Source organism: Artemia sp. Qi Xiang Cuo, chromosome 9, assembly GCF_049724085.1.
Source record: "Artemia sp. Qi Xiang Cuo chromosome 9, ASM4972408v1, whole genome shotgun sequence".
NCBI lineage: Eukaryota > Metazoa > Arthropoda > Branchiopoda > Anostraca > Artemiidae > Artemia > Artemia sp. Qi Xiang Cuo.
In genome coordinates this window covers 63,706,119-63,729,277 of record NC_142802.1, presented here as the reverse complement: position 1 = coordinate 63,729,277, position 23,159 = coordinate 63,706,119, and the positions used below count along the sequence as shown (strand labels likewise).

Here is a 23,159-nt window from a genome sequence, read left to right as displayed (position 1 = left end):
ATAAATGAATAAATAGATCTTAAAGCGAGTAATGATTAGATTGAATACGAAAATCAATATTAAAACGAAAAAAAATTCCTATGGAAGTATAAATGAAACTTAAAACAAACAGAAATTAAATAAACAATCAATGCAAACAAACATACAATAGATATTAATGTAAATTAATAGATAAATCTTAAAACGAGTAAAACTTAAATTGAGTATGCAAATAAATTTTGAAACGAACAAAAATCACTACAAACAAGAGTTTGGGTATCACCTTCTTCTCTCACTGTAAAAGTCTAGAACCTACTGCGTCATTGGCGCCTTACTGAAAACCAATTTTATTACAAATATTTTTTTTTCAAGTTCAAGTTCCAAGTTCAAGTTCCATTTATTTCCATAAATAACAATAATAAAAGCAATATCCCAAAAGGCTCAATGGCCCGTTATTTGGGAATCGACATAGAATAAAAGACTAATATTCAAACTTGGAATAAACAATGCTAATCAATGTTTAATTTATAAATCTATAAGGAAAAGAAGTCAACTCACCAACAGTCCAAACAAAACAGCGACCCTCCTTTCACGTAACAATAAATAAAAAATTAATATTCTCTACATCCTCGAGGATCCAACCCTAACAAAATAAAACCACCACCCCCCCTCGAAAAACAGTCATAAAACAACTAAAAATTACTTAATATTTCCCTTTAATAAGAAACTTTTCATATGTGTTTTAAAGGAGCCAAGTGTTTGTGACTGACGAATCTCAGCAGGAGCCAAGTTCCAAGAACGTCCCACAGTGACGACTATACCAAAGTATGAAGGAATCGAGGGAGCAGCCGGAATAACTACATCCTCCCAGTTTATAACTGTATATAAACTTACAACCCCTACTAGTTTAAGTAGTCCAGAAAAACAATATGGAAGATCTTCTTTGAAGAATTGATATACCAACGAGGATAGACATATAACATAATATCAACAGGGGTGTGTGTAGCCAACTGGAGAACTTTTACCATTTTCTGATAAAGAATATAAACAGGAGCAAGTACAGAAGGAAATATAAACATCCACACAGACGAACAGTAACATATATAAGGGAAAATGAGAGAGAAATATAAAAGACAGAGTATAGGAAAAGGAAATAAACAATTTAATTTACGAATGAATCCAAGTCCGTGGGAAATTTTCACGCTTTTTACTTGAACGTACCACTTAAACGATAAATTTTCATCCAAAAGAACTCCCAGGAATCGCACGTATCGATCCAGGGGGCGACTTATGGAGCCTATTGATGTAGGAAGCTCATTAGTTGTGGGGCAGCTCACACCTGTACGGGAAAAAATTAGAAGGTACGACTTTTTTACATTTAAAGCTAGTTGATTTATGTCTAACCAATTTAGTATCTTTTCAGTCATTGCTTGAAGCTTTAGAATAAAGGATGACTCACCCACAGCTGTAGTACATAGATTAGTGTCATCTGCAAATGCTACCAGTGCTTCTCGACTATCAGATGTGAACGCTGACGTAGTTTGAGAGTAAAATTTCTAACACAATCCACAGCAAACATTGGTAATTGGGGTGTCCAAAAGTCGTTAGAGGTCGTTCACATAGATTAGGAAGAGGGTTGGCCTAAGAATAGAACCTTGGGGTACTCCGTATTCAATTGGAACTTCCATGTCTGTATATTCCATGGCGATAGATTTGTCAGTGAGGTATGAAGAGAACCAAGACAATGCTTCCCCACATATACCATGATGAGAAAGCTCACCAATGAGGATCTTGTGTGTAAGGCTGTTAAAAGCTTTCTTGACATCAAGAAAAATTGCTGCAGGAACAAGATTAGAATCTAAAGGTCGTCGTATAAACTGAAGAAGTTTATTACAAGCATGTTCTGTAGAATACTTTGCTCGAAACCCAAACTGATGCTGATGGAAAAAAATTTTGCTTCAAGAAATCTCACCAGACGTTTGAGCATTGGCCTTTCAAATATCTTAGAGAACACTGACAAAAGAGAGATCGGCCTTTAGTTCCCAGGATCCTCACGGTCACCTCCTTTAAAGAGAGCTATCACACGCGACAATTTAAGACGTTGAAGAAATACTCATATTTTAAATGACCTATTAATCAAATGGCAAGGTGGGGTGATAATCGATGGAAGGATATATTTAATTACTTTAGCAGAAATTTTGTCGAAACCTGTTGAAGAATTCTTTAAAGACAAAACAATATTTGTAATTTCCTGCACCGTAATGTCCTCAAGAACCATTGATTTCAAGCATGGGGGATCTAGCAACTGCTTCTAAGTCTGTGACACCGAGCAGTAGGAAACGCTATTAGCAGTGTTTTCCCTATCTCCGCAAAGAATTTGTTCATATGATGTCGTACTTGGCCTTTTTCTGTGATAAGTTGATCGTCTACCATTAGAGACTTAGGGAGACCTTCTAGTTTTCTGGGTGGCCGATTAACTTCCTTAATCACGTCCCACGTCTTTTTTATATTTTTACCGCAATCAACAAACCTCTTTGTAAAATAAACTGTTTTAGCTCTCCGAATAATTGATTACAGCATATTACGGTACAACTTAAATGCTTCTAATTTAGCATCACTTGGTCTGTTTTTGTACTCTTCCCAAAGGTCGTGCTTCTTATTCGTTGACTTGAGGACTCCCGATGTTAACCAGGGAGCTATATGTGGTGATTCGTTTGATCAAGGATTCCTTAAAGGAGCTTTTTAACAATGAGACGTGAATTTTTCCTTAACAGTGTCATAAAACTGGCCAAACATATCGTTATAATTGCCCAAATTAATATTTTCTGTAATGAAAAGTCCCAATAAGATGTACACAGATCTTCTTTCACTCTATCCAGCTCCACTGGTGAGCAACAGAATCTTGGTGTATCCTGGAGGACTAATCTTTGTGGATTGTGGAGGGTTGGAAACAAGGCTGCAACTGGCAAATGATCGAAAGTATCGGAAAGCAATACTTCGTTCTTAATGGAGTGTAGTGATAAAAAAATATTGTCAATTAATGTTGCTGACTGGTTGGGAATCCTTGTCGGTATGTTTATACAAGGAGCTAATCCATACGATATTAGTAAAGACAAAAGATCAGAAGCCTGTCTAGATGACGGTTCCACAAAGTCACGGTTAAGGTCAACTATCAATATAACTTAGGATTTTTCAGCAAAAACTTTTCCAAGAATATCTTCTAATGTTTCCATAAATTTAGTTATAGACCCACTTGGAGAACGATATACTTTGCCTCTTATTACCCTTTCCTTAGCGTTGATTGGGACTTCTATAAAAAGTGGCACAAATACCTTTTCATTATTTGTACATAAATCATGTCCAGCCTGAAAATTATTTCGGATGTAAAATCCCGAGTCCACCTTTATGGGCCGTCTTGCGGTTAAGAAATATCGACATATAACCGGGAATATCCAAAAGTACCTGATTTTTCTGGCTCAAAAATGTTTCACAGAGACCGATAATTGCAGGGCACGAATTCCTACATAATAATTGAATATCATCAAACGAGGAATTTAGGCCCTGAACGTTTAGATGCACAACCGGCAATGCATCACCCCACCGAGCTCCGGACTCCCAAAAACTCAGCTCCTCCACAAACACACTATCAATAAAATTCTCAAAATTTTCATAGAAACTCATATTGGGGGCTTTACCAACCGGATTATTTATAATTTCATTAAAATTAACTCTCCCAAATTCATAATCATTTAATTTCACTAGTGTTTTGCTAGCGTTAATCCCCAACAGAGAATCAGTCTCAACCATAATTACTTACCGAGGTAGGTGACAGAGAGCCATGCTGTAGTCGCGTGAACACCAGTGACGTCAACCTCTTAATCCAAATTATAAAGGCTATGACATGAACTTGATTATTTTGCTCTGAAACAAAAAATAAATAGCCAATAAAATAACACAGGAAGGTGTAAATACTGAGGGTAAAGAAAGACAAATAAAAGGGAGAAAATACAAAAAGACAAATAACATTAAAGAATAGCAAATTTTTTTAAGATATAATATATTGAGCGGAAGCAAGCACTCACTAATATTCATGTGTCAGAATCGAAATCAGAATTGGCCGAGGGGAAAACTAGGGTAAGCGGGTCATAAGCGGGTTTTGTACTTAATATTGAAAATAAGCTTTAAAATTATAGTAAAATTTTGAACTGATGGGCTTTCAGCAATTAAAATCATTATACATTTAATATTCAGTTTAATTTATTGGCTCTTTTTAAAGTTATTCAAGACGAATTGAGTTTCACTACAAACAAGTGTTTGGATTTTGCCTCCTTCCTTAACTGTAAATAAAAACCAAAAGCTTACTGCGTCATTGGCGCTTAACTGAAAACGAATTATTTTACAAACATTTACTTTTCCAGTTCTTACAGCATTGAAAATAAAAATAAAATTACAGTGAAATAAATTCTTGAACTGATGGACCTTTCAACAATAAATATGCGTCAAATATTCAATTTGACGTTGTTTATACTTTCCAAGACTGTTCAAGACGCATATAGTTTTCAGTAAACCGCCAATGACGCAGCAGGTTTTAGACTTTTACCGTGAGAGAAGGAGGCGATACCCAAACTCTTGTTTGTCGTGATTTTTGTTCGTTTCAAGCTTGATTTGCATATTCAATTTAAGTTTTACTCGTTTTAGGATTTATTTATTAATTTACATTAATATCTATTGTATGTCTGTTTGCATTGATTGTTTATTTAATTTCTGTTCGTTTTAAGTTTCATTTATACTTCAATAGGAAATTAATTTTTTTCGTTTTAATATTGATTTTCATATTCAATCTAATCATTACTCGCTTTATGATCTGTTTATTCATTTTTATTATTACTTGTTGTGTTTTTTGCTATGATTGTTTATTTAATTTCTGTTCGTTTTGGGTTTGAATTTTAACAGGTATTTGTAACTGCTGAGCTTAAGTTTAAAATGGGCTTTACTTTTCTTTGAAAAATTTATTTTTCGTAAAGTTTTTAATTAATTTTTGTTTGTTTTTGATTGCGAAAAGTTACTAGTTTTTTAAAAATTACTTTTTTCAAAATCAAACTTTAAAAAAAAACAAATGTTCATCAAAGTATCAAAACTGGTATCAAAGTAGCAATATCAAAGTGAAAAAATGGGTTTGTATCAACCTCAGAGTTTTTATTATCTTATGTTTGAACTATTTTTAAACAAACGGCTATCTCAAATTTTTATCAGATGGTTCTGGGGAAAAAGGGCGTGGGAGGTTGCTAATTAGCCTTCGGTCTCTTTTGACTCTTTAAAAGTAGACTCTAACTTTCTATTTTCAATCAAATGAGCCCTCTCTGAAGTTTATACGAGCATCCCTTCTACAAGAACCATATACATATCCCCAGAGTATAACTTACAACGCCTGTCCCTGGGCCCTGGGGGGTTGTGTCGACTCCTGAGTTTTAATATCTGATGGTTGAATTATTTTTAACAAAATAGTCACCTCAAATTTTCATCGGATGGGTCTATCCATCCGATAAACCCAAAGGCGTTTAGGGCAGGAACGGCTAGTTGTCCTCCGATCTTTCTTCACTCTGAGATAATGAACTACAACTTTTAATTTCCATTCAAATGAACCTTCTCTGAAGTTTATACAAGCATCCCTTTCATAAGAGCTACATGCGGCCCCAGGACATAGTTTATAATGACTGCCCACGGGCCCTGGGGGGTTGTGTCGACACCGGAGTTTTGTTATATGACCTTAGAACTATTTGGAACAAATGGCTCTTTCAAAGTTCTTATCGGATGGGTTAGACGAAAATAGGGCGTGGAGAGGAAGGCTAGTTGCCCTCCGATCTCTTTCGACTCTTAAAAAGTGTACAAGAACTTTCAATTTCCAATCATATGAGCCCTTTCCGAAGTTTATACGAGCATGCCTTCCATAAGAACTGTATGTGCCCCCAGAGCCATACTTACAAAGCCTGCCCCAGGCCTTGGGGGGTTGTGTCGACACAAAAATTTTTATCTGACCTTTGAACTATTTTTAACGAAATGGCCATGCGTAGAGGAGTTTTTGCTATATGATCTATGAACTATTTTTAACAAAATGGCTACCTCATATTTTTTTATCAGATGTATTTGGGGGAAAAGGGCTTGGGCGGCTAGTTGCCCTCCGATCACTTTTTACTCTTAAAAACGGCAGTGTAATTCTCGATTTCCAATTGAATGAGCCCTCTTAGAAGTTTATACGACGACCCTTCTATATGAAGTGGTTCTGTGAAAAAAATGGAGTGTGGGGGAGGCCAGCTGCCCTCCAATCACTTTTGACTCTTAAAAAGTGAGTTACAACTTTCAATTTCCAATTAAATGAGCCCTCTATGAAGTTTGTACCTGCATCCCTTCCATAACAATCATAAATGCCCCCAGGGTATAACTTACAACGCCATCCCCCGGGCCCTGGGGGGCTGTTTCGACACCAGAGTTGTTTGTTATCTGAACTTTGAACTATTTTCTACAAAATGTCTATCTCAAAATTCTTATCTGATGCATTTAGGGCGTGGACGGGGGGGGGGTGACTAGTTGCCGTCCTATCTCTTTTGACTCTTAAAAAGTGAACAAGAACTTTCAATTTCCAATCAAATGAGCCTTCTCAGAAGTTTATACAAGCATCCCTTCCATAAGGACTATATATGCCCTAGAGCATTACTCATAACGCCTGCCTCCGGGCCCTGGGGCGTTGTGTCGACACAGGAAAATTCTTATCTGACCTTCAAACTATTTTTAATGAAATGGCTGTTATAAAAATTTTATCGGATGGGCTTGGGGATAAAAGGGTGTGTGGGGCGGGGGGGGGGGGCTAGTTGCCCTCCGATATATTTTGACTCTTAAATATTTAACTATAACTTTCAATTTCCAATCAAATGAGCCCTCTCTTAAGTTTATACGAGCCTCCCTTTCATAAGAACCATATACACCCCCAGGACAACACTTACAAGGCCTATCCCCCGGACCCTGGGGGGCGTTTTTGTTATCTAATTTTTGAAAAATTCCCAAAAATCTGGCTATCTCAAAATTTTAGCAGATGGGTTTGGGGAAAAAAGGGCGAGGGGGGCTAGTTGCCCTTAACTCTCTTGACTCTTAAAAAGTGAACTAGAACTTTCGATTTCTAATCAGATGAGCCCTCTGAAGTTTATACGAGCATCCATTTCATAAGAGCCAAACAAGCCCTTAGGGCATAATTTAGAACGCCTTCCCCTGGGTCCTGGGGGGTTGTATTGACACCGGAGTTTTTTTTTCATCTGACCTTTGAACTATTTTTAACAAAATGTCTATCTCAAAATTTTCATCAGATGGGTTTGGAAAAAGAAGGCGTGCTGGGGGGCTAGCTACCCTCGGATCTCTTTTGACTATTAATAAGTGAGCTTGAACTTTCAATTTCCAATTAAATGAGCTCTCACTGAAGTTTATACGAGCATCCCTTTCATAAGAGCCATATATGTCCCAGGGCATAAATTACAACGCCTGTCCCCGGGCCCTGGGGAGTTGTGATGACATCTCAGCTTTTGTTATCCGACTTTTGAGGAATTTTTAACTTAATGACTGTCTAAAATTTTTTAGTGGATACATTTGGGAAAAAGGGGGTGTTGGGGTCTAGTTGCCCTCCAATCTCTTTTGACTATGAAAAACTGAACTAGAACTTTCAATTTCCAATCAAATAAGCCGTCTCTGAAGTTTTTACGACCATTCCTTGAACCATATATTCCCCCAGGGCATAACTTACAACGCCTGCCATCAGGCCCTGGGGGGCTGTGTCGACCCCGGAATTTTCGTTATATGGAGTTGAACTATTTTTTAAAAAAAAGGCTATCTCAAAGTTCTTATCGGAAGGGTTGGAAGAAAAAAGGACGTGGAGGGGGGGGGCTAGGTGCTCTCCAATCTCTTTTGACTCTTAAAAAGTGAACTAGAACTTTTAATTTCCAATCAATTGAGCACTTTTTGAAGTCATTACGAGCATCCCTTCCATAAGACCCAAATATGCCCCCAGAAAATTATTTACAACCCCTGCCACCCGGGCCCTGGAGGGTCGTTTCGACATCGGAATTTTTGTTCTATAATCTTTGAACTATTTTGAACAAAATAGCTATCTCAAAATTTTTATCGGATGCATTTGGGAAAAAAGGGTTGAGGGGGAGGGGGAGCTGGTTACCCTCCAACATCTTTTAACGCTTAAAAAGTGAACTAGAACTTTCAATTTCCAGTCAAATGAGCCCTCTCTGTAGTTTATGAGAGCATTCCTTCTATAAGAACCATATATGCCCCCAGGGCATAACTTATAACCCTTGCCCTGAAGACTGTGGTGGGGAGTGTCCTGCTCAAACATATAATTTCCAGAACTTTCAACCACGTTGAACAAAATGGCTATATCGAAATTTTGATTGGATGTGTTTGGGGAAATGGTGGGCGTGAATGGGGTGTTAGTTGCCTTCCAATCACAATCGACTGTTAAAAAGGGAACTAGTAATTTAAATTTCCAATCGAATGAGCCCTTTCTGAAGTATCTACGACAACACTTTCTATAAAAACCTTATATGCCCTCATGGTATAACTTGCAACCCTTGCTCAGAGGGCTGTGGGGGGGGGTTATTATCCTCGAAGACCTAATTTCCTGAATTTTCAACTATGTTGAACAAAATGTCCATCTCAAAATTTTTATTGGGTGTGTTTGGGGAAAAGGTGGGTGTGAAAGGGAGGGTAGTTGCCCTCCAATCAATTTAGACTATTAAAAAGGGCACTAGCCCTATGAATTTCCAATCGAATTATCCTTTTTTGATGTTTCTGCGACAACCCCTTCTATTGGAACATTATATGTCCCCAGGGCATAACTTACAACCCTTGCCTTGAGGGCTTTGGGTGAGTGTACTCCTCAAAACACCATTTCTATTTGGAAATCAACTACGCTAAACAAAATGGATATCTCAAATTTTGATTGGATGTGTATGGGGAACTGGTGGGCGTGGAAAGGATGTTAGTTGCCTTCCAATCACTTTTGACCTTTAAAAAGGAAACTAGAACTCTCGACTTCCAATCGAATGAGCCCCCTTTGAAGTTTCAACGACGACCCGTTTCATATGAATTGCCTCTGGGAAAAAAATAATAAATAATAATAATAAAACATTGGAGTCGAATGGCCTTTTTACTATAGGCAACGCTATAGCGTTGCCACTGATCTGTTAAAACACATTCAGTAAAGAGGATTAAATTTGATTCAGACTGATTGTGATTGCATTAAAATTTAAAAGATTGCTCGTAATGAGGAATAAACTTTAGCTGTGACATTTCAGCAAATCATGTATAATAAAAAAAAGTAAAGCATCTTGATCACTGCAAGCACCATTATTAAAGTAAAATAAAAAGTTTAATCTTCATAAGTTTTGCTCAGTTTATTTTGTTTTCTACGTTTGAACGGATAGACGGGGCTGATTTTGTATGGTTGGGTTTGTGCCTCCGAGAGCTGTTTTTGCGCCGGAAGTAAATTTTTGCGCCGATCTTTCCAACCATTGGTTAGGCCGAGTCTGACGTATTAAGAAGAATCCAAATATCAGCTGAATGACAAACACCTATGGGAAAAAGCAACTTACGGTCTATAGCTTAAAAAAACTTCACTTGACGATAAACTTAAACGTAGAAAATCCATTTCTTTATAAAATGTATAACTTCAATCTCCATCGAATACTTTTAGTTGCAATGTGAAACCCAAATGCGCCTTAATCTTTGCGTAGATTAAATAGCCTTTGCCTGTGCTTCTGACAATAATTTTCTCTCAAAAACTGGTCAGACATAGATAAATCAGCCAGGGTCCAAATACGTTGTCAAGTTGATGCTAAATATAGAATAGAACTTCTTATCAAAATTTGATTTGGTTGTTTTTTATAACTCTTCAGGGGCTTGCCAAGTTAGAGCGGATTATACATACACTCTCCCACAGACAAAATAAATAAGATCATAAGATCCATACTTTATACCTTTCAATACCTTAGACATTTTTTAAGACATAAGATCAATACTTAATACCTTTCATTTGTGGTCTCCCTATGGTTTCTGACGGCATCTAAAAAACTATATTGTGGTAGATGTCCAAATTGCCATCTTCTTTCAATGGATTAACCGAATAGAATATTATATTCCATTTGGTAGAAGAAAAGACTGAAAAATAGTAAATTCTTGAAAAATCAGAATGTTGAGTTATCTTTTCCCATCTTGGAGGGGACTGTGAATTCATCATTCACCTGTGTACCCTTGAAAGCATATGAACTTTTTTGGGTTCAGTGTGACTCGTTCCCTTGCTCATAGGCCAATTTCTACTTGACTAAATAAAAAATATTAATTACAAAGCTACTATTCTATTTTAAAAAAATGCTGTAATTTTTTTTTAATTATTTGACACTAAGCAAGGTGTCATCTTTTGAACCCAAAGATAAATTTACTGTTAAAACCTGTATGTTGCTCCACCTCATAAATTTTTACCCCCCCCCCCCCCCCTGTAGAGTTTGAAAAATGGTCTTGGTGTTTTTATACCTTGTTTTTAGTTTTCTGTCCACCTCTTAGGATTAAAAGACTATGTTTTTATAATTATTATTAGCATTACTATGTAGGATTTTTATAAAAGATAATCAGGAAATAGAAATATGGTGAAACATTTTTTCAGACTCCAATTTTTATTCATGATGACTTTGTTGTAGTGTATCAACTTCGATGTTTTATCCTTGGTTCGATTTGGCAACATAATTGTTCACCCACCCCCCCCCTTTCTCCCAAATTTTGAACAAAATTATTGTTGTCGTTAGTATCACTATTAAGGCTACTATAAACTAGATTAACATTAAAAGAGAAATAAGGTGAAACGCTATTTCAGAACCCCTATTTTCTTTCATCACTATCTACTTTTAACAACTAAATTGTAGTATATCTAGTTGGAGATTTTATGCTTGGTTGAGTTTTGACTCTACAAGTTAATTTATAGTTGTTACTTGTAAGATAATTTTCAACCTTGAATATTCATTTTCTTAATTTTTTTTCTATTTTTCAGGGATTTGAAGCCAAGTCTGCTCAGTTGGCTGTTGTCACTCCTGGTGCTGGAGACAACAAGCCCTATGTGCAAAGATAAGCTTTTGTCCTTTGTGGAGAAATAAAATCTCTGCCCTCATTTCTGTTATACATCTTTCCTAGGTTTTAGTTTAAAATTGTTTATCTTAAAAAGCTGTGTCTGGTGGACTCTGTTGCAGCTATTCCTATAGATGTTCATTTTCAATCATGACTACAGAAATAATTCTTATGTAGCTTTGTATTATAGAAAAGAAATGAGCCTAAACCAAGACTTAGAAAAGAAATAAATTATCTTTTTTTTACAATAATATGAAACCTGTGAGATTTTCATGGGAAGCTGTAAAAAAAGGCCATCCTTCAACAGCTTCCTAAGGGGAAGCTTTTTTTTATTTTTTTTTTTCTGTTTTTTTTTTTCTTAGAGAGAGAGAAATTGGAAATGCTTAATCTAAGATTTTTCATTGAAAAAGAATCTTGAAATTGTTAAATCTAGCATTAAAACCACAGTAGAGAGAATATACAGTATCGACAAAGGCTAATACTCTCCGTAAAAAAAGTGAAACATTTAAAACCACACAAGATTCATACTCCGGCTTCGCGCATGCGCGATTTTGATGTATAGATCAGGTTAAACCTATAAATGTCGAGTAGCAACTGGACTAGGCTGTGACGACACGGCTCAGAGCCTTGTGACGCGGTACCAAATATGTTTCATGTTTGGAAAAAGAAGACGCTACAGTGATTAAAACTCACTTCTGAATACGAGAATTGGAAGTTCTTCTAAAAAAAATTGGATTTACAGATGCCTTTGTTTTAACAATCATCTGTGACAACTTGAAACGAATAAATATGTATCAGTTTCAAGGCAGTTGTTTGTTTTTCGGGGGAGGGCGGGTTGTGTTTCAAGGATGAAAAGACGGAAAGATTTGTTGTCGACTTTTCCGTATATCCTCAAACCGGACTTGTTCCATTGCACACTTCATTTGCAAATGATTAAGGTGATAATACTATAATTAGAATTTGTTGTATTTTTTTTATGATACAGCTGTACATTACCCTAGTCTCACGGCAGAGTGGAATAAGACCCTCCAACAAGGAATGGGTGAGCCAGAGAAAGAAACGAAAAAAAAAGAATTGTGCAAATGAAGCACAATTGTCATCAGCCCCTGAAAAATCAAAAATCTTCATGGAGTGTAGAATTTAGCAATCTTTGGGGAAAATATTACGGTTTTTAGCAGTAAGAATATGAAATACAAAAAGAAATTGTAATCCCCAGTTTTTGCTGGAGGCAGGATTCTTCTAAAATATTCGAATTTATTAGAATGCACCCAATATCCCTTTCCTCTAGGCCAAAATTCTTATATAAAAGGTTGACTGCACTCGAATTTATTGGAATACACCCGACACTCCTTCCTCTAAGCCGTAAGAATACCTCTCATAAAAAGTGTACTGCTGACCCCTCAACTTTAAATGCTTAGTCTAAAAATATTCGTACCAAATAAGAAGGTATTCGAGGGTAGACTGCTTCTTTTTTCAACCAAACTCTCGTCCGTTAAAGAAAAAGGCTAAAACAGTTATTACTAAAATATGCTGGCTAAGGATCTACATAATTTGCGTCGATTTTTCACAACGAAGTAATGGACTCGTCCGAATCGCCTAATTTGCTAGAGATACAAGAGGCACTGTTTACTGTATGCATACCCGGAGAAGCACTTTCACCACAAAACGAAATGGAGATGCGTCGAGTTACAAAACTAGCAACTGGATAAAAACAGGTATTTATATTTTGTTGCGGTTATATTTATAACAAAAAAATTTGAGCATAAATTTGGGAGCTTCTTAGCTAACTTCTAATGCATCTCGTGTTAGGAGTTACGTCAGCATTTGAAAGAATTCGTTTATTTTAAAAATATGATAATGAAAAACTATTGCATAGGTAACCAAAGGTGGTTACAACTTAAAGAGGACTGATCAGAATATGTTTTGTGCCTAAGTTAAATAGTGAATCAATTGACTTTGTAGGCGCAAACATATATTCCAACATGTTTTCCTCAAATAATTTCCTAAAAGTTCTCTCAGTTTTTGCTCGGTAACCTACCTATTACTGTTTCCATTGCCCCCGCACAAATTATAAAAAAGTGTTGTGCCAACCAAATTTTCTGAATGTTATGCTAAATGCGTGAAAGAACCGATTCCAATTTTACATTGCTAAAAAAGCGATCGACCGGAAAAAAGATTTGAATTATTCGTGACATGAGAGCGAAATTGTCCTACTGCTCGAAGAGTCATTCCGATAGAAACGTGACTAAGATTTTGAATGATCCATAGCTATTTAATAAAATTGTATTAGCTTATTTTAGCTGTAAATGATAGTATACAAATAAGTAGGAAAGGAGAATTTCGCTCTCATGAAAAGTACTGACGTGTTCGATTAGGACAAAAATGAATTTTTTATTACTGAGCAACGAGTCATACAGTCCCTACACAAGCCATTCAAAACAGCTTAAAAATTGTGTTCAATGCCGGTCATACGATAATCCCTCTCTCGGGTTGCATAATGAGTAGAACTATTACGGGCACAAAAAAACACAAAAACAAACCAGAAACAAAATAAAATCCCCAAACATACTTATTCAAAAGAAATAAATTTGAAATGAAAGTAGCAGGTGCTACTCTCCTGACAGTACTTGTAAAAAATCATAATTAAATCAATGTTGAGATTTTAACATTTAATTAAAAGAAAAACAATTTTGAGATAAGCTTAGCTAGTACTAATGACAAAGGAAACACAAATCAGCAGTCTAAAAAGTTCGCTGCCATCAGTAGCTCCAAGGCAACTTCAGGAGCAATCGGGAATTTAGGTATTTCGGTGGTTGAGTTGGTATACTTGACCTTGTACTGAAAATAGCAGCACACCTTCTGAAGAACATGGGATCTATAAGAGAAGAGACGTACAATAAAAAAAATTCAGTAATTAAATGTATCGGATTAGTGCCGTAGCTACAGGTTTGACGAAGTTAGGGAAGACTTCAGCTTTCTCTATGAGAATACGAGTTCTATTTTTAGATAATTAAAGTAATAGAAAATCAGAAGCAGCAAGGTATTTTCAATATTCTTAGATTGAACACGTGAAAAATCAATTCTCCACGCAGTCTGTGTTTCTCCGGCATTTTGCAGCACTGCAAATTGACCTAACTACATAAAAATCAATTATACGATAAAACAGGTCAAAACGATTTGAATTTATTCAAAACGTACAGTTTTAGTTGCATGATTTTACCCATAGATTCTAAAAGGGGTCAGGATATTGCAATCACACTCATTTTTGCTCAAATATTGTTACAACTAAATTTGGAAGTTTTGCAATTTTAGTTGAAAAATTCTTAAACTGTCAAGAAATTTTCTTATGAAACTAAATTAAAAACATCAGATTTATCATTGCACCTAAATCTTTCAATGGTTTTTCCTTTTTATCAATCCAAGACAGAAGACACTCCGCCTAGGAAAACTTCACAACGCGTTGAGAAAAAGCTGAGGTTGTAAATTCACAAAGTTTTAATTATACTCTCCGAGTTAAACAGTTTCACAAGGAAGCCTTCACAAGAAAGCTTTTCTAATAAACAGTTTCACAAGAAAGCCTTTCTAAAGAACATTTTTTTTTTGACAAAATAAATATTCTTGAAAACAGCACGTACAAAACCATCAGTGACGAAAATTTCTGGAAGCAGATTTTAAATAAAGACACAAATTATACACGAATATTTAATATTGACCTAAGAAAAAAATTAATTCCCTAATCCTGCAACGTTAAGAAGAAGCTTGGAAACCTTTTGCTATCTCCCAGAGTTGCATTCAACAACGTTTGCTTTATCGGAGAATTGGATAGTTTTAAGTTTGGTGCTGCGCAAATTCAAAGCAAATAAATTAAACCAACTCTCAGATTGAATAGATGGCGATGTAATATTTAAAATCACTGCTGAACTTTCTACTTTTCTACCATAGCTATTGCTTCAAGCCGTAAAAATTATGCATGAGTTGTGTCGATTTTAGACTACAAATAGGTTTACAAGTCTTTCTATAAGGAGGAGAGAGGAAAATAAATTAATTTTCCCATAATCAAGTCAGATTGATAACAACCATTAGAAATCGAGGATTCCAGATGGCACTGTATGGTCCAAGATCCTAATTTCCAGCACAAAATTTGTAAAAAAAAACAATACAGAGAGAAAAAACTCAATGAAAAAAAAACAAATTTTATAACAGCTTGTTATACATCTTTTGAATCAAGATTGGTCACAGAATGTTTACTGACTATAACACTCACTCAAGCTCATACTAGCACATTACATGTACATGTAGTAAAAAAGGTGGACATCTCATTTCTTGTTGAAACTAGGATCACGCTGCAATTGACAATATGCATAATAGAAGAGTTCTAATAGGGAGGGACTCATGGCCCTGGCCGTACCCTGTGCATATAGACATGTTATCCCTATTTTTAATTTGTATAATTCCAAGAATGACAGAGATATTTGCTGCAACTCAAACTCAATTATTCCCCTAATGGTCATCATTATCACCACGTAAATGAGATTAGGAGTCAGCAGTGTCAACTCACGAAAAATAGAGAGGGGGCAATAAAGAGGATGGTTAGGGTTACAAAATCGGAAAGAACATATATAAAGTACCATATTTGTAGGAAATCCTTCCATATAGAAATTCCTTTAAACAAGTTTGTTCAATGCTTTGGAAGGTAGGTGGACAACCCCTGAAATTCTTTCTGACAGAGGATGAGGGAGGGGGATTTTAACGAGTTATAAGCATCAGGAATGGTCGAGTACCCCTACAATAAATGCCTTAATGCCAAAAATGCTGATGCGAAAATATAATTTTGATAAATAATACTTGTAAGGACAAAGCTATTGCTTCATTAAAGCTGACTAGAGACAACCAAAATTTAATGATGCCATGCACTGATACATTAGACATAATTTTCCATTTTAGAGTAAGCTTTGCAAATAAAATACACTACTTTTTTACTAATTTTACATAGAACCTATTTTCTAAAATTACCAAAAGCCTGCACGAAGAAATACCTTAAGCTTGGTCTGAAACTTAAAAAAAGTAAGTGTAAATCCTTGGCTCACATACTTCATGCATCTTAAGATTTTCTAAACAGCTCCTTCAATTCCCTAAATGGGCCTGAAACTCAAGAATAGTTTGGAGGCCCAGAGTAGACACCTACAGGAAGCTGTAACTTCATTAAATGAAAAATATAACAGAAAGACAGTGAGCCCTTTTTGGTGCTTCCAGCTAGTGTTCTGTATACAGTTGAGAATTTTTACTATAAAGCAAATATAATTTGTTATTTGTTTAAATGCAGCTTCTATCTATTTGTTATGAAATCAGTTTTTTTTTTTGTCTTCTAATTCTTTGTTGTTTTGTTCCCCACAATTCAAGGGAGATAAGCAACTCCTTGAAAGTGTCCAGCAGCATACCACCAAAATACCATATGACCTGATAACCCTCACTTACCATGATAGGGTTGCAGCATTAAAAAATCTAACCCCTACCAACCATAAAAAAGAGCTGATATCATAGCATTCAAGCACATGTAAGGCAATCCCACTTCAAGACTCTCCTCATCAACCCCAGCCAAAGAATTCGTGCAAACTCAAAGAATATTTCCCAAAAAACCATTAACCACAGAAAGCACTACCACTTCTACCCCAACCGTGTTGTTCTGGCTTGGAACTTGCTAAGCAATCAAGCCATCCAAACACAGGGTCATTCAATTAAGATGTGGACAAGGACTGGGAGCATAAGGAGCAGCATCTATACTGTGATACCCCATACCCCTCGACCAAACATTCAAGTCAGTACTGCCCAGCGTTCCACAAGGAATTATCCTTCTATACCTGCATAACGGACTTTAAGGTAAGGTAATATTAATAAAGAATTGGCATAATATTGAAAACATTAACATCTCATGCTGATCAAGATCAAAATGCATGAGCGTTACAAGAAAATGATGAATTATGGCAGCTATCAAAGGGCTTTATATTGCAATGATTGAGTGTGATGGTAACAAATTAAAGCACACTTGGCAAAAGGCTTTAGTGTACTTCTCAAAATGAAAATGACTTAGTTTTATATATATCCACGGAAATAGGGGCAAATATGCAGCAGCCTATGTCCCAAATTAAAGTTTATTTTTCTATTTTCTCAGGGATGCATTACCAACCCCCCCCCTTTCTCCTCCCCTTTCAATATGCATGGAAGGTTCACCTGACTATGCACATCAAATAAATTCCCAAGAGAATTAAGCCCCCTTCCTTTGCTTTCAGATGACATCCATCTTACAAAGGTGTTTTAAACCCTGCAAAACAAAAGGAAAAAAAAGAGAAGAATATTTTTCTTATTTTAAAAAACTGTTTGGATTTTTAACAAAAGCAATATACAGATTAAGCGAAAACTGTATATAAGTATTCAAAATTTAATCTTAGAACGCATTTTGACGTTTTTAAGTCATGACAATATTAGAGGAATTTAGATCTAAATAATTGAAAAACATCAGTTTACTTCTGCTGATGGGAGTTTTTTAAAATTAACATTACTTTTATGAAACAATTATTGTAATGGATAAAAAGTTACAGTTTTTCTCATAAGGTATAAAAGTCTTCTTTTGTTAATTTTCAAAAAAAGAAAACTTGACACTATCTTCCAAAAAAATCTTAATAGCAAAACGGTTGAAAGATTTGAAAGAAGAAACTTTAAATGACACAATCTCTCATATTGTTATTTATGACTAGAATTTGTGTTGTTAGGAGGGGAATGGGGTAAAAGCCTCCTCCCAAAAAGTAAAATGGTACTTGTTTGTTAAACAGAACGCACTCATTACGTGAAGTTAGCTTAATCCTAATGAAATATGCCAAAACAAGATGATAATATAATACTTTAGAAACAAAATTACGGAAACTATGACAACAAATTGTGGAAAGCAGTCCGCACAGAACGGATTATATTATATACCTAACCCCTAACCACCTTTATATATTAAATATTTAATAATATATATATATACACTGTAGTTTTCTCACTCAAAATGAAAAAATCATAAAAGATCCAGGAAGGGAAACCGGATTCTGTCAAATGTTATACAGCGTAATTCTCGAGTGCATTCCGTTTAACAGACAAGTCCCAATAAAATCATATAAAGATACACTCTTTGATTAAATGATTATAATTTTTATAGTGGCCCCTCCTTCTTTGTTCCTTGATCTACCCAAAAACAAAAATTTGACTATTTTAACAAGTATTGGATATAAAAGAGGACACAATTCACTTATACTTACGGAATTTCTCTAAAGTTCACTTCATTTGTTTCATTCTCAGAAAATTGGCCAGGTCCACTGAGCATGGCTTTTATTGTTCCACTAGTCAATGCATATTCTCGTTTAATAATGAATTCATGCCCATCAGAAGAAATTAGCTTAACATATGGAGAGTCAACCCCAACCAAACCACCAAATGGCTCATCCATCTGAAATAAAAGTCAAATTAGATCTAAAAAATGTCTTGCGGGAAAAGAAATTGTGAGCAAGAGCAAATTTTACAGCCTAAAAATAACTCAAACACTTTGGAGCATAGTCCACCAAGCCAAAACATGAGAAGATAAAATACAGGGTCCAATACAGGACCCTGGTCCAACATTAAAAAAAAGACTTATTTCAAAAAGAGCAAGTAGTGACAACAGAATGGAACTATAGGGTTCTGCAAGAGTAGTAAAGATTGCATACTGCATTTTGACAAAAGTTTAAAGCTTATACCCTTGAAGGAGGGACTGCATTCTAACTTTTACAGACATATTGTTTGCTTTATCTCTACTCACTCTACACAGGCACAAAAACACACATGCGTAAAAAAAAATTTTGAGCAGAAGCTTGAGGACTTGTTCTCTGATCCAAATAATTGCACAAAGGTTACTGTGGTGGTTGGTGTATTTAAAAAAAAACAGTATAAAACCCACTAGCATAATAACTTCAAGAGGGTTTAGCCCCACAAGGTTATCCTTTTCGGCCAACTGTCTAGGGTTAAACAGAAAGCAGGTCGTCCGCGGTTGGTGAGGGAGGATGTCATAAAGAAGGATTTAAAGGAAATGGGAACTTCCTGGAAGGGTTTAAAGAGGGAGGCTTTGACTAGATTGGGATGGAGGAGGGGCATGCGTGGCTGTGTTGACCTCGGGCGGCTTGGTGCTGCGGTGAGTTGTTAGTAGTAGTTGTAAATGGGGCTGAACATTTCACAACAATTTTGCCGTTATACTTATGAGTAATTTACTCTTCACCTGGAGAATACAACTAGAGATTTTGGGGGTCTAAATTTACCTAAAATAAGGAGATAGGGTGACTTTAGAGAGCCAGAAGGACAGGATAGCTTATAAAATTTAAAATTATTACAAAGCTATGTACTCAAGGTCGTCCAATTCCTGTTCAGCATCAGAAGAAGACAAAATGAGCATTCAATGGATCATAAATCCAGGATAAATTTTTCTTGATGGCTTACTAGGCCTATCTCACTACAATCTGTGCTTGGAAAACTTTATGAAAAGATGCTGCATAAAAGGTTTAAATGATTTGTGGAAATTAATATAATTCTACCGAATTTCCAGGCTGGCTTTTGTAAGGGGTGTAATACTGTATATAATGTAATCTAGCTTGAAACAGGTGCAAGAAATGCCATAAATAGCGGTGAGATCATAATAGCAGTTTTAGTTGACTTTGAATCAGCTTTTGACCATGTTTGCAAGTATCTCATTTTTTAAATTCTAAAAGGGATGGATTTCCTGGATGGAGTCATTAAGTTCCTCTTCAATTATCTGTGTGATAGAAGCTACAAAGTTCGGGTACAAAATGGGCTATCCAGTATATCAGGATCGCATGTTGGGCTCCCACAGGGGTCCATACTCAACTCCCTTCTTTTATTAGTTTTAACTGAGCTTCAGTTCAGCAGTGATTCAATATCCAAGCTTGAATTTGGTCAGCAGGAAGAGATGGAAATATTATTGTCAATGATATTAACTTATCATTAGAGGAGTTAGCAGCCTTTTCTGCTGCATTTTCCCTACCTATTCTTATTATTCATTGAAAACCCGAATTTGTACTAAAAGAAAATGACAGAGCCCTACAAAGAGAGAGAGAAAAAAAAAGGCAAATATACAACTGTGACGAGTGAACTATAGTTGAAGAAGTTGGTTCCATGCATGTCTTGAAATCTTGTGGTTGTGTTTCTCCATAAGTTTAGCAACAGCTATAGCAGGATCTACTATGTGAAGATTGTTGATGAGTTTGGAATTGTGTGTCCAAGTTGGCTATCTCAGTAGGTATTTTGCAAAACAGAAAAAGTGGAGCGGATTTTCAGTTTATCAACATTTATAAAATCTTCCGAAAGGGTACAATGGAGAGGATGTGGTGGAGAGCAACAGTGTTGTACAGCGTTGCTAGATAACGGCGATTGAAACGAATCTTAGAAGAAACTAAGGAAGCATCGGAAGCTGATATGCAGTGTTCGATGACTTCTGTTAGGAGATGACAAGTATGAGAAATTGTATTTCGAATGAGAATACCAAGATAAACGATTTGGTCAGCTGGGCAGATCTTTGAATTTCCTAATACAATTTCATAAAGAAGTGGGCATTTCCAGTTAAAAAGCATGACGCTGGACTTTGCAGCTTTAATTTCAAGGCCAGATTTTAAATATTCCACTTGCAGTTTTTTGAAAATTTCTAAAATTTTGTCCAAAGTTTTGCTAATGTTAAAAATGTCATCAGAATAAGTGACTAAGAAGATATTGAGGCCAAAGGGAATACAAGACATGTCACACTGGTCCTGAGGGATGTATAATAAAATAAGAAAAGTAATAGAGAAAATTTTTAGCACTCTTGATTAAGCTTACATAAAAGAATAAAATAATACAGTGCCAATTAAAATTATGTAGGACCAATAGTAGATAAATCTTGAATATTTCAAAGCCAAAGGGCAATCAAGTCCTAATGGCGGGACGTCATTAAATAATGGGAAGGGTAATGTGTACCGTGAGTAATTTAGGCTAACATAAAATACAAAAAAATAAAATTCTTTCTTTCTAAAGATAATTCCAACTTCCTCTAATGAATTTTAAATCTCGTTTCAAAAAAAGAAAAATTCTTAATCAGCAAAAAGAGAAACTGCATTTTAGCCTCAACGACGCTATTCGGTTTTGAATTTCGCTAAGATATTTGGTAATAAAAAAATCACTAGATACAAAGTTCACAGGAAGTTTAAGTTATAAGAGCAGTATGAATGTTAAATCATCAAAAATATTTAAAACAAATTATTGGACGGACAGTTAACATAATGAAGTGAGTTTGTCCACATAATGATAAGGTGGCAGGCCCCTCCACAGGACTTCGGCCAATCGTGAATTAGCTCTTAGAGCGCAGGACCAAAACTATGTTTTATAGTGTTGTAAAAGTGTTTTTTCGGGGCATTCGTAGATCAGAATTATTATTATTGGCCTTTGTATGGATTCATTTGTCAGAACTATTATTGGACATTCATTTTGTCAAAATTATCATTATGCAGTCATTGTAGAGATTTTGTCATTATTATCTATGCCTCTATTGTTGTCAGTTGAAGTGAAGCACTGTTGTACACCTAAATGTAAGTCTCAATAAACTATTGGTTTTCTATTTGTGTTTGTTTTATTTATATGTCTGTATCTAATCACACAGCAGGTAACTAGTTCGCAGGTCTCCATCGGTAACGTTCCCTAAGGAATCTGATTTCCAGATAACTCGAGGAAAACAGGTCACATTTAAAGAGTTATATATTTTATTCTGTCTCTAAGATAGAGAGTGGCATAGTGACCAAATAGAAATACTCCCCAGTGCTGTGGTATGACTTTTAATGCCCCAATACCTGACGCCACAAGTGGTGCCGTCGGAAAACTTATAAGGTATAAGTTCACAGCTTTAAACCTTAACGCCATAGCTGACTCGATCGGTATACAGGGTAAATCCCCTTAACATTACATTTGACGCGGTCAGTCTTTATTACCACAATTGCCACAATCTTTATTGCCACATTTGGCGCATCTTATTGCCACATATAGCGCGGTCGATCATTATTGCCACGGGTGCCTCAGTCTTTAACGCCACAAAATTTCCAATCAAATAAGCCCTCTCTGAAGTTTTTACGATCATCCCTTGAACCATATATTCCCCCAGGGCATAACTTACAACTCCTGCCATCAGGCCCTGGGGGGCTCTGTCAAACCCGGAATTTTCGTTATATGGTCTTTGAACTATTTTTAAAAAAAGGAGATTTTTAATCTCAAACTTCTTATCGGAAGGTTTGGAAGAAAAAAGGGCGTGGAGGGGGGGACTAGGTGCTCTCCAATCTCTTTTGACTCTTAAAAAGTGAACTAGAACTTTTAATTTCCAATCAATTGAGCACTTTTTGAAGTCAATACGAGCATCCCTTCCATAAGACCCATATATGCCCTCAGAGCATTACTTACAACCCCTGCCCCCGGGCCCTGGGGGGTTGTGTCAACACCGAAATTTTGTTCTATGATCTTTGAACTATTTTTAACAAAATAGCTATCTCAAAATTTTTTGACGCTTAAAAAGTGAACTAGAACTTTCCATCTCCAATCAAAAGAGCGCTTTCTGAAGTTTATACGACATTCCTTCCATAAGAACCATATATGCCCCCAGGGCATAACTTATAACCGTTGCCCTGAAGACTGTGGGGGAAGTGTCCTGCTCAAACATGTAATTTCCAAAACTTTCAACCACGTTGAACAAAATGGCTATATCGAAATTTTGATTGGATGTGTTTGGGGAAATGGTGGGCGTGGAAGGGGTGTTAGTTGTCTTCCAACCACTTTCGACAATTAAAAAGGGAACTAGCAATTTCAATTTCCAAAGTGAACCAGAACTTTCAATTTCCAATCGAATGAGCTCTTTCTGAAGTGTCTACGACAACACTTTCTATAAAAACCTTATATGCCCTCATGGTATAACTTACAACCCT

General features: G+C 35.9%; 2 protein-coding genes across 3 annotated transcripts in view; both read right to left on the bottom strand.

Annotated features, from left to right (window-relative positions):
- Positions 1-3,846, bottom strand: part of Rgl (Ral guanine nucleotide dissociation stimulator-like) — a 62,552-nt gene extending 58,706 nt beyond the window's left edge. The window contains exon 1 of the mRNA XM_089094138.1: positions 3,797-3,846. The gene's annotated coding sequence lies outside the window, so the exon portion shown is untranslated. The remainder of the gene's footprint in view (positions 1-3,796) is intronic.
- A 9,959-nt stretch (positions 3,847-13,805) lies between these two features.
- The window catches only part of LOC148948924 (elongin-C-like), a 23,424-nt gene continuing 14,070 nt past the window's right edge, over positions 13,806-23,159 (bottom strand). For both annotated transcript variants that reach the window (XM_089094839.1, XM_089094838.1), the window contains exons 2-3: positions 18,441-18,628; positions 13,806-14,020 (exon numbers count right to left, since the gene is read on the bottom strand). In XM_089094839.1, the coding sequence (XP_088950965.1) occupies positions 13,879-14,020; positions 18,441-18,628 (330 nt within the window). In that variant the 3' untranslated portion in view covers positions 13,806-13,878. The remainder of the gene's footprint in view (positions 14,021-18,440; positions 18,629-23,159) is intronic.